Source organism: Bombyx mori, chromosome 24 (assembly GCF_030269925.1).
Source record: "Bombyx mori chromosome 24, ASM3026992v2".
Lineage (NCBI taxonomy): Eukaryota > Metazoa > Arthropoda > Insecta > Lepidoptera > Bombycidae > Bombyx > Bombyx mori.
In genome coordinates, this window is record NC_085130.1 from 17,559,295 (window position 1) to 17,571,358 (window position 12,064).

Consider the following 12,064-nt stretch of genomic DNA (forward strand, 5'->3'; position numbering starts at 1 on the left):
CACACTTCACTTTAAGCTAGCACTGTTTAAAACTGCTATTTTCGTATTATTCCCACTTGCTACACTAGCGCTAATTCGGTGAGTTTTCGAACTATAATTTGCTGTTTACAGATGGATATTTTTTCAACTTGTCCCCTATTCAAGATGGTACTCCTTCCTTCTAGTTTCCCTCACACACAGCCCACTGAGTTTCTCGCCGGATCTTCTCAGTGGGTCGCGTTTCCGATCCGGTGGTAGATTCTGCGAAGCACTGCTCTTGCTAGGGTTCGTGTTAGCAACGTCATCAGGTTTGAGCCCCGTGAGCTCCCCTACTAGTTAAGGCGACGCTGATATAGCCTCTCAAGGCTATCAGCTTAGGTAGGAAAAAAAATGTAGTTTCTATAATTTTAAGGAAGAACTTCTATTAATTCTAAGAAAATGCGTAGTTTTACTGTTTAAAATGTACAATGCTTAAGACGCTTTCTCAAACAAACACAAAAAAAAATTGTTATATTATATTATTTTTTTAATATAAAATTAACAGTAATTTAACAATAATTGCTTAAGCTAATATCTTGCTCTTGTTACGAAGTGCCGTATAGGCGACCAAGATTGAGATGAATGTTGCCAGTATCTCGGAGTTCACCCATGGCCCGGAGTAGCCTGGAGAAAAAATTGAGTTATCTTATTAGTCTTTTTGTTATTGCGTTACATGAGAGGAGTTCAAAACCCGTCTAGACTCACAAACAGATCAAAATGACAATGTTACCTGTATCTTGAGATTGTGTGTGATGGAGATATCGTCTTCTCTCATTTTAAAACTGTATAATCTCAAAACATACTAATTTTACAGGAGAGTCTTTTAAAGGTTTAACATGTAATATTTTTAATATTAATCATCTTTGCAACATTTATTTTATATTTTTTACCAGTTATTATCATTATCTGTTTTTTCAAGTAAGATTATATTATGTATTAATTTTGTTAATAGTAAAACATAGTTAAACTAAAAAAAAAAAAAAACTAAAACTAAACTAAGCACTTTTGACAATATTTATGATAAAAATACTGATGATGCGAAATGTTTACGCATACATATATTATTAACTCAATTTCGAATATTTTTGGAAATTGTACACTTTTAATGCGAAAAGGCGATATGTCGATCCATGACATTTTTGTACCAGTAATAGGTAGAACAGTGGCGCTATGACTGCAGGAACCAGTGGTACTCCTTACTACTTTTAAATCAACTCAACCTCAACTCCCTTCCACGGTGTCGCCCGAGCACTATGACATGACATGAGATGATAAGAAGGACATGCTCCTTCTTCAAACGAAGCTCGCGGAGAGAGGCCGCGGGTTGCCTCTACTCCTGGCACTGTTGACGTCCTTGAGCGACGGTAACCACTTACCATCACGTTAGCTCGTCTTCCCAAAACGGCAATAAAAAAAAAATTAGGTTGATTTATCATGACCGTTAAACCCACATTCAAATGTGATCAATCACATTTCATTGAAACCATTGCTTATACTGATTAAAATGCAGATTTATTTTCCAGTGAATCAATCGGGATTTTACATCTTTTTTTTTTCATTTTATGCCTTACATAGGTAAACAAGCTTGTGGCGTGTCCAGTGGTTACGGAAGCCTTTAGACATTAAATATGTGAAGAGATGAGATCCAAGTCTCAAATATATCTTTAATGTAACTCAAATTGGAGCTGGATTACTGCTTCGCGGCAGAAATAGGCAGGGTGGTGGTACCTACCCGGGTGGGCTCAAAGGACGCCCTACCAGCAGTAAATAAAATAAATAATAGTTTAAAAAAACTATCAAAATACGCTTTTATAGAAAATCCAATTCAAAAATAGAAAATAAATTTCAATAAATTTGAATTAAAAATAGTGTACGAAAAAAATATTTTATTGTAAAAAAGCGTGGGGTGCCTTTGCACGATATTAACAAAATAACCCTTCTACTCATATTTCTTCATTAAATATTTATAACTACTGATACCATGCACCCCACGCTTTTTTTACAATAAAATCATTTTTTCTAACACTATTTTAAATTCAAATTTATTAAAATTTATTTTCTATTTTTTAGTTGGATTTTCTATAAAAGCGTACATATTTTGTTAGTTTTTTTAAACTACTAATTATTTTTCATTTTTTAGTTGAATTCCAATTTTTCATTTTTTTTTTAAATATTGAATTGTCATCGGTCCTTAATAAGCATGCCAAATTTCGAGTTAATCCGACGTTTTGAGGGGGGTCAAAATCATGTTCAAAGATTCTTTTTTTTTTATTGCTTAGATGGGTGTACGAGCTCACAGCCCACCTGGTGTTAAGTGGTTACTGGAGCCCATAGACATCCACAACGTAAATGCGCCACCCTTGAGATATAAATTCTAAAATCTCAGCATAGTTACAATAGCTGCCCTATCCTTCAGACCGAAGCGCATTACTACTTCACGGCAGAAATAGGCGGGGTGGTGGTACCTACCCGCGCGGACTCACAAGAGGTCCTACCACCAGTAATACTAACATACATACGTCTGAAGCTAATCAAAGCGTATTAAAAATAGCTTACTGCCAGGATGACTAAGTTGTATGGCGAGTAGTGGAGCAACAGAGGCGGCAGGATCGGCACGTCGAGCACGACGCAGCGAAGCCCAGCCTTCTTCATCTAGAATGTTTATCTGGTGCACTCCGGAGCGAGCCTTCGCTGGTTCTTCGGTCCAGGAAATCTATGAAAGGGATTTAAATACTTAACACCATTGCTAAATTAGACTCAAATAGTATTTGAATATGCAGATGGAAGAGCTGACAGCAAGGAAAGCAAATTACGTTCATCTTGAAATATAAATGTAGAGCTTTCTCTAGAGACAGCCTCTCTTGCCAGATACCATCTGGCTTTGGAATGAACTCCCCTCCACTGTGTTTTCCAGGCGCTATGACATGTCCTTCTTCAAATGAGGCTTGCGGAGAGTACTTAATACTTAATGGTAGGCAGCGGCATGGCTCTACCCCCGGCATTGCTAACGTCCATGAGCGACGGTGACCACTTACCATCAGGTGGGCCGTATGCTCGTCTGCCTACAAAGGCAATAAAAAAAAGACAGGTGGCAAGGCCACCTAAGTTGCAGTCGAGTTTTATACTCTGATCTGCTGTGTCGACCAATTGCCACACGTACCAGAGCCGTGATAAATAATACCAATTGCTTATGGTCTGATCAGCTGTGTCGACCAATTAGCATGCGTGGCTCGAACCATTATAAATAATGCCGAATGTTTATGATTGAAATGGCTTGAAAGTTTAAAAATAATTTGTAAAATGTACATGACTTTTAAAAATTACTACCATCACATAATATATCTTTTATAGAAAAAAAATGAAGTTTGTTTTTGGCTTTCTAATTGATTCTTATAATTTTGACGAAACTTATTATATAGTAGTATATTGCAGGTAGTTTTTATAGCACTCCATGGAAATCTTTCCTGTCATTGTACTGTCAAAGTATAATACATGTGAACATTTTATATTTCAATAATAATACTAATTAAAAATTTATATTGGAACAAGATCAGGTCTCACAAATGGTTCGAGGTGGAAATTGTATTATCTGTTGTGGTTTAAAAAACTTAGCATATATAGAATGCAGGAAAGTTCTTTTTTTAAAGCTAAATTGAAGATTTAGGGATTTTAGTTCAATTAGAATTTTGTTCAATCTCTGATTATGGGAACATTGTTGTTTTGTCAGATTTAAAAGGGTTGATTGGTTGAGACCATTAAGTGTTACTGTAGTGTCTAGGATAGTTATTATATCTTCAAAAGCTAAATAAAGCAATATAAGACCCTTATATAACATAGACATCGAATATCATTATAAGAAATGAAAAGGTGTCCTTTTTAAACTTTTAAATGCGGCTCGGTCTCAGGTGGACCTAGGAAATATGATTAACTTACCTGATATTTGTTTTCACCGATTCTGGCGGCCGTTAGTGATTTTCCATCGACTTCAGCGTACAAACCGTAGTTCTCGGGCAGAGTATTGTCACATTTAAGCGTAAATTCGGTTATATAGGCTATTTGTGTGACTACCGTGGCATCTAAACTAGTGAAATATGAAGCTTCAACTTTAGGGTTCTGACAGGATTCGGCGCAAATACTGCCGATAAGAGCGATTGTGATAATATAAATAAAACTTTTTGTGACCATTTTGTTATTTGTGACCTTAAAGGTAAATCTAATTTTAAAAATTTGAGACTACAATTCTCACTCCTTTACAGCCGTCCACGTATGTTGTGTTCGAAAACGTCTCTTCAATGTCTTCATAAACATCAAGCAATCAAATATTTCACATCAATTTTTGAATTTCTAAATTTTATTTTACTTCATAAATATTTTGTTTTTGTAATCTTCCCAATCACAGTATTGATTTTAAACTATTTCATGTACGTAAAAGCATAACTGATGTTTTAAAGTAATTTATTCACACTATCTAAATTTTAGAAAGTGTTAAAAGTTGTCTTTAGAACGCAACTCCGAAACGTCAGCGGTTACGTGTGGCCAATTTACATTTAAAGATCGCGATCAGTATAATATATTTTAATAACAATGCATTCAAATTTAAAAGTATTTGTGAATTTTGAAAAACCATAAAATAATTCTTAAATCTTTCAGAATTCTAACGTATTTGTAAATTTTTTAATAATATTAATTTGTCATGTGTAATTAACTTTTTTTCAGTATAGTAATCGTCTTCTTGCGATACCATTGTTGCCTGTGTTGAAGTTTAAAAATATTTAAAATAAAAAATCTATACTATTATAAAGCTGAAGAGTTTGTTTGTTTGGTTGAACGCACTAATCTCAGGAACTACTGGTCCGATTTGATTTTTTCAGTCTTAGATAGCTCATTTATTGAGGAAGACTATAGGCTGGCTATATAACATCACGCTAAGACCAATACGAGTGAAGTACTAATAATGTTTCAAGGTCGTTTTTTTGCCTTTTGAGAGCTTCCACTGCGCGCGCTGCGGATACGGTTAAAATTTCGCTTAAATAATATATGACAGAATAATGTCCCTTTAAAAGTTCTATGCCTATATTTTAAGATAGGCTCACTAGAACCTTTTTTATGCTAACCAAATTTGTTCTAAAAAAAAGCATTATTTGTGAAGGTGTTTTCATAAAAATCATATTAGTCCTTATCCAAATAAATATGTATTACAGATATTTAACTTTAAAGAACTTTTCCCTGTCTATCATTTGATTTTAATGAGTATCTTAGAAGATATCGCAACCATAAAATAACATCTCAGCAAAATAATGATCAAGCGCGTAATAATGATATAGCATATAATGATAAGAAGAATATTGTTACGCCGGTAAGAGTAACGCCATGTATTGCCGAATAGTCGAACGAATATCGAAGGATCTAGTAGCGCCCAGAACGCTCGAGAAGTGCAACGCCATCTATTGGCAGATAGCGGAATCTACTACTAGATATTTGTAGAATATTCTCGATAATTCTAGGGATGTCATATCGGCTATAAAAGCGTTGTAGAGATGGCACGCAGTCAGTCAGTAATCGGAACTATTTAGAAGCGAAACAGCGAACGGATCACCTGAAGCGAAGCGGAATAAGCGAATTGAGAGTTTTTGGTGAAATACTATGTATCCCATTGTACTTTGGTGAAATATTATTTATCCCGAACCCCAGCGCGTAACAATAACAAGAAACACACAAATCACTTCAAGATAGGCTTTGAAAATTGTAGATTTTTCTCGATATTCCCAGGATCCCATCATCAATCAGATCCTGATGATTACAGGACCATTTGAGATTGGCCTTAGCAAGAGCAGTGCTTTCCAGAATCTATCATAGGAATGGAAATCGCGACCAACTTTTTATTTTTGAAGTGAAACTTCTTTATCGGCGTTGGAAAAAATTTACCGTCACATTTTTCGGTTACGCGTCACATTTTTCCGTTACGCGCCATCTTTTTTGTATTCATGTCTATGATAATAAAATCCTTTTGTTTAAACTTTATCTAATTTAACTTTATTTAACCAATTTCTAGAAAGTTGCATGTAGATCATTTTTCGAAAAATAAGTTTCACTTCTTACGTGTGTACACTAGTACACGCACACATTTTTTTTTATTACCTTAGCACGCAGACGAGCATACGGCCCACCTGGTGGTTAGTGGTTACCGTCGCTCATGTACGTCTGCAATGCCAGGGGCGGAGCCAAACCGCTGCTTACCGCTAAAATGATCTGAGAGGATCCGGCGAGAAACTCAGTAACCTGTATTTATGGATTATAAGTGTTCATCTTTCACGAATCCAGGCAGAGTGGTGGTACCTACGAGGGCGGCACTGAAAATTTCGAGAATTAACGAAGTGACACAACATTACTATTTAAAAATGTATTTATTGCTTTTCGAAGTATTCTCCGCGAAATTTGACACATTTTTCCATACGATGGAACCAATCATTGAAGCAACTATTCCATTCAGAAGTTGGGGTCTCCAAAATTACCGTTTTGTAGGCGTCCACAGCTTCTTCAGGTGATGAAAATCTCTGTCCACGCAATTTATTCTTTATTTTAGGGAAAGTATAGAAATCATTAGGGCTTAGGTCGGGGCTGTACGGCGGATGGTCTAATAATTCTATGTTTTCTTACTCTAAAAACTCTTTTGTTCTGTGCGCGGTGTGAGAACTCGCATTGTCGTGATGCAGGATGATGCGGCGGTTGCAGTTTGACAAAACCTCGTGACAAGACCGAGAATCTTTTTTAAAATAAATAAATGGTATTCGATTTTTAAAACCAAGGAGTTTTCAATTAAAAAGATTTTAATATGACAGAAACAATGGAAATATTCCATTCCCGATACTTTTAGTGCAGCCTAGTACCCGTGCGGACTCACAAGAGGTCCTACCACCAGTAATTATGCAAATTATAATTTTGCGAGTTCGATTTTTATTACACGATGTTATTCCTTCACTGTGGAAGTCAATAATGAAAATTTGTTCAGTACGTATTTCATTAGAAAATTGGTACCCGCCTGCGGGATTCGAACACTAGTGCATCGCTACATACGAATGCACCGGACGTCTTATCCTTTAGGCCGCGACGACTTCAGAAGGCGTGAAGGCTAATGATGAAGGCGCTTCGGCGACTACCTCAACAGTTGAGCATCTTATACAGTAGTTTGAATTAAAAAAAGATCTGCGCAGTCGCTTGGATGTTTTATTTTATTCTGCACGAGGCAGCCATATTTTTTTTAGAATAGGACTAAAATGGAAAAGATAAGGTTAGATATTCGTCAGATAAGGTTAGAAGGACTTTTTCGCGGGAACGCGAGGAGTGAAGTTGTGTGATTTGTTTTATTTTGTCCATTTAGTGTTTCTTCAGGTTTAAATGTGTAATAACGGTGGTTTATTAACTGTTTAATATCTGTGAAAGTGCACAAATGTGGCAAAATTAAATAAAGCCGCTGGACGTAACTTCTCGGGTTCCTCCAAAAAGTCCACTGAAAAAATCTCAGTAAATGACCACCATTTTACTAAGATTATATTTTATCCCATATCATCTAATCTCATTTCATTTAATTTCAACGCAGTTGATTAATATCTCAAATTAATTATCTACATTTAATTTCATTTCGTTTCACTTAATAGTATCATTTTTCATAAAAATAAGATTAAAAATTAAAATACGACTTGACTTAAAGGTCTTAGTTACCAGGTCATAAAATCCCTTATAAAAAGATAAGGTTAGAGAGGTTAAAAAAAGTTTTGCGCAGTCGTTTAGTGAGTGTTTTATTTAATTCTGCACGAGGTAGCCATATCTTTTTTAGAATACGACTAAAATGGAAAAGGTAAGGTTAAAAAGGTGCAAAAAAATAAAGAAAGACCGAAATATAATTTATCCGTAAAGGCCTATATTTATTTATTCATTTATTTATATATCTGTTGACGTGTGCCCGTGTGGAAGTACCAGGCGCTCAGAGGCGCGAGGAGCTCGCCGGTCGCCGAGGAACTGAAAATTAAATAAAGGGGGCGTCGGCGGGAGAGGGCGCTCGTCAGTGGGTGCCGGGGGGGGTCTTGGCGGGGGACGCGGGGGGCGGGGCGCTCCACTCCACGCCCTCGCCCTCGTACTGCGTGTTCTCCAGCCGCGTGATCAGCCGCTCGTCCTCGTCGCCGAACTCGCCGCCCATCAGCGACGGTTCGCCTACTACCATCACGTCCTGGAATCACAAAGGACACCTCCTTTAGCTTCATGGTACCCTGGTACTATTGATTAAGAATACTATTTAGATTGGCCATAAAAAAAACTAGCAATTGGTGACGGAAGGGTATTAAATTTCCTACACTCATTTATACTTCTATACTAATATTATAAAGAGGAAAGATTTGTTTGTTTGTATTGAATAGGCTCCGAAGCTACTGAACCGATTTGAAAAATTCTTTCACTGTTTGGAAACTACACTATTCTCAAGTGACATAGGCTATATATAATATTTTTTGAAAAAAATAACGATCCTTACTAAAACTCCAATAATGTAACCCAAGATGTAAAAAAATCACCTAAAATATTATTTACATCGCGTCCCCTGCGAAAACTATTGATGATAGAATAAAATAATGTACTACGACTTTGTAGAACACATTATTATTTACAAAAAGTATCGCGACAGCATATGTCTAACTATTATAGCTATGCCGCAATAAGTGTTCTTTTATTTAAAAAAACAAAACAACGTCAAATATCGTTGAAATTTTTTGTTAAAGACCCGAGCGGAGCCGGAGCGGGCCGCTTGTCGAGAATATATTATTATATAGAAAAGGAGAGCAGAATGCATTTTTTTTAAATATTTTCATTTTGCATAAAAAATACATTAAAATCAATATAAAAATAAACATTACACACGCTACCATGTATTTAACACAACACATTTATATAAACTCTTTGTTTATTGTAAAACTTTTGTTATTTATTAAAGTCTTTTGTCAAATTGAGAATAGATTAATATTGTTTGTCTAAAGTTTAGTCTTGGCGAAATCTGTGATTATAGAAGTATAATTTAATATTAATAAGAAGTATGATTACTGGCGGTAGGACGTCTTGTGAGTTCGCGCGGGTAGGAACCACTTAGCTTATTTCTGCCGTGAAGCAGTAATGCGTTTCGGTTTGAAGGACGGGGCAGCCGTGTCTCTATGGGCGTCAGTAAGCACTTAAAACCACGCGGGTCGTGAGTTTGGCTGCTCAAAAAAGTCACTGACAAGCGTGATATTGTTAGCTCGCTGTTTTAAGGGACTTTTTGGTATTTTTCTTTCTTTATTGCTTAGATGGGTGGACGAGCTCACAGCCCACCTGGTGTTAATTGGTTACTGGAGCCCATAGACATCTACGACGTAAATGCGCCACCCACCTTGAGATATAAGTTCTAAGGTCTCAGTATAGTTACAACAAGAATATAGACTTGAATGGTACCTGGGAGGCGAGGCTGAAGTTAGGTCCGGGTGATCGTTTCTTGGCGGGCGCGGGCGGCGCCGCATTAGCGCCCGCACTGCCTTTGCGCTTACGTCGCTTACTCGCCGGCCGCTGGGACTCTGAAAATTATAAATTACCAATCGTTACGGTTTTTGAAGTCGACGCTTGAAAGGCAAACGTGACTAAGCGACAATAACTGCTTTGTACATAAATGATAGGCAATAACCATATTCGATGCGCAAAAAATATATATTTCTAGGTCTATTAAAATCATTTCAATTCTACAGCTACTAGCTAGATTCTATTACAGCTAGATTCGTTAAAATAATTTTTATTTTTCAGGTATTTCAACATTAAGTTAGTCTACTGTAAAGTTCACGCATTGTCGCTTAGTCACGTTTGCCTTTCAAGCGTCGAAGTGAATCTTCTAACGCGACTTCCAACAACATAGAGACGCCCGAGCGCCTCCGAAGGAGACCTAACAACTCAAGAGCAGCTGCTTCGCGAATGAATCTACTAGCGGATCGGAATCGCGACGTATTTACTATAGCAGATACACGCGGTGTTGCTCGGATCATGTAATGGAAAATGTATTCCAGGTACCTGGTAATCCAGGTAATTTGTTCGATATTTTAATACGTTTAATTTTAGAGAGATTAAATACAAGGCATAAATATCAAGGCATTTTATATCAGTAGTTGACAATTTTAATTTTAATAATTTTGATTTGGTTTCTTTTTTGTTTGTTTTTGTTTTTAGTCATTCTGATAAATTATAATTTTAATTTTATTGTATTTTGATTTAGATGTTAAAACTGTATGTGACATTTTATGGGCTTAAGTTGCCTGAAATAAACGCATTTCATTTCATTTAATTTCATAAAAAAATTGACATTTTTTCTAATATCATATTATAAATTTAAGTTGACTTGGTGGCAGCAATAGGAAGGACGGTGGTACTTATCCACATAGGTTCAGAATACTATTACTATATATTATTTATTCATCAGAATCATCAAAATCGATTCACCCGGTCAAAAGTAATGAGGTAAACCGAACATAAAAAAAAACATACAGCCGAATTGAGAACCTCCTCCTTTTTTGAAGTCGGTTAAAAAGTACCAGGTCCTCATATCTATGAGGACCTGGATACGGATACGGATCTCCGTAGGAGGTATAAAATGTTTTTTTGTCTAGCTCTCGCCCACGCGAGATTTTCGGGGTCCGTAACATGAATGAGTCTATGAGGTAAAGCGTTCTAACTCCCTGAACTCAAACTGGTTCTGACTTAGAGACGTCCTGTGGTCCATGGTCCTATGCGATACGTCGTTATATCACGCGATCAAGCGTGATCTTCGATTTTATCTCGATATTGGCGGTTATAGCGACTTTTCGGTGGATTCTTATAACCTATTTTCCACATAAATAGTACCAGGGCGTAATAACTCACCAGGAGGTGCGACCATCCGCTGCCATTTCTGGAAGAGCGTTGTCTTTAGACAGTCCCGCGGCGACAGCGCGTACGCTTTGTGCCGCGACATGAGCTCTTGCATCGGCTCCAATATCACGCATAACTGTGAACAGGGTGCATAGGGAACTATTAGAGTCGTTCATTATTCAATAGAGCGCAAATCGTCGATATATCGACTCCCCATTAAGGTGTATGAGATACGGAGCGTCGGTATATCTAGTAACGCGTATTGCTGGGCGTCGATATACCGACTAATGCGCAGTTTGATTATAATAATATGTATTAGGACCTGTACGGACGTGTCTTAACACGCACGCTTCTAACGTTTTTAATAACGTTTTTAATGGCATTTATAAATGCCATTTAAAATTATTTTGCTGTGATGTGGCATTTTTTTATGTTCAATATTATTCCAAGGTACTTTTTTTCAAGAATCCCTTTCGAAATTTCTGCAAAATATGTGAAAATAAGCTCAGCACGAAAAGGGTTCAAAGCACAATATCGGATCTACATTTAAAGAAACTATACAAGTATTCTATCTCGTTCTCTCACAGGCTTGGTAGGACCTCTTGAGTCCGCACGGGTAGGTACCACCGCCCTGCCTATTTCTGCCGTGAAGCAGTAATGCGTTTCGGTTTGAAGGGTGTGGCAGCCGTTGTAACTATACTGAGACCTTAGAACTTGTATCTCAAGATGGGTGGCGCATTTACCGCATTTACGTTGTAGATGTCTATGGGCTCCAGTAACCACTTAACACCAGGTGAGCTGTGAGCTCGTTCACCCACTTAAGCAATAAAAAATAATGATAAAAAGAAAGAATCTTATTCAATGTACCAGGCGCTCATAACCAATAAGGAGGCTCACCCTTAAGTAGTTAAGCGTTGAATTCGTGATGCCCTGCCGTGTGATGTTCTTCGTGAGCTGGTCGAGCGCGGCGTGGTCCGGCGGGTGGACCGCCTGCCGCGGGATCAGCTCGCGGTGCGCGCGAACCGCCATGTGCCACGACTTGATCCGCATGAGGTCGTCGAACGTGAACTCGAGGATCAGTCTGCCTTCCGTGCACACCTGGAAGGAGAGATTTTAATTGTTACGAATCCTGAAGTCG

The 12,064-nt window shown here is 37.4% G+C and overlaps 2 protein-coding genes across 15 annotated transcripts in view; both read right to left on the minus strand.

Moving 5' to 3' along the window:
* Positions 1–480: 480 nt before the first annotated feature.
* LOC101738119 (translocon-associated protein subunit delta) lies at positions 481–4,567 on the minus strand. Its single transcript, XM_004925072.5, has 3 exons — positions 3,952–4,567; positions 2,575–2,731; positions 481–642 (listed from the first exon to the last, which is right to left on the minus strand). The coding sequence occupies exons 1-3, from the start codon at positions 4,201–4,203 to the stop codon at positions 542–544; spliced, it is 510 nt and encodes a 169-aa protein (XP_004925129.2). The 5' UTR covers positions 4,204–4,567; the 3' UTR covers positions 481–541.
* A 3,347-nt stretch (positions 4,568–7,914) lies between these two features.
* The window catches only part of LOC101742826 (LIM domain-binding protein 2), a 74,377-nt gene continuing 70,227 nt past the window's right edge, over positions 7,915–12,064 (minus strand). For all 14 annotated transcript variants that reach the window (XM_038019617.2, XM_038019618.2, XM_038019621.2 and 11 more), the window contains 4 exon segments: positions 11,824–12,024; positions 10,939–11,062; positions 9,490–9,608; positions 7,915–8,242 (listed from right to left, as the gene is read on the minus strand). In XM_038019617.2, the coding sequence (XP_037875545.1) occupies positions 8,078–8,242; positions 9,490–9,608; positions 10,939–11,062; positions 11,824–12,024 (609 nt within the window). In that variant the 3' untranslated portion in view covers positions 7,915–8,077.

Bases quoted from the DNA above. Each gene is read 5' to 3' on its own strand.
- LOC101738119 (XM_004925072.5), bottom strand. From the start codon at position 4,203: ATGGTCACAAAAAGTTTTATTTATATTATCACAATCGCTCTTATCGGC. The intron at 2,732-3,951 runs GTAAGTTAATCA...TCCCTTTCATAG, and splicing joins TCGGTGAAAACAAATATCAG to ATTTCCTGGACCGAAGAACC. The intron at 643-2,574 runs GTAAGCTATTTT...TTTTTTCTCCAG, and splicing joins ACAACTTAGTCATCCTGGCA to GCTACTCCGGGCCATGGGTG.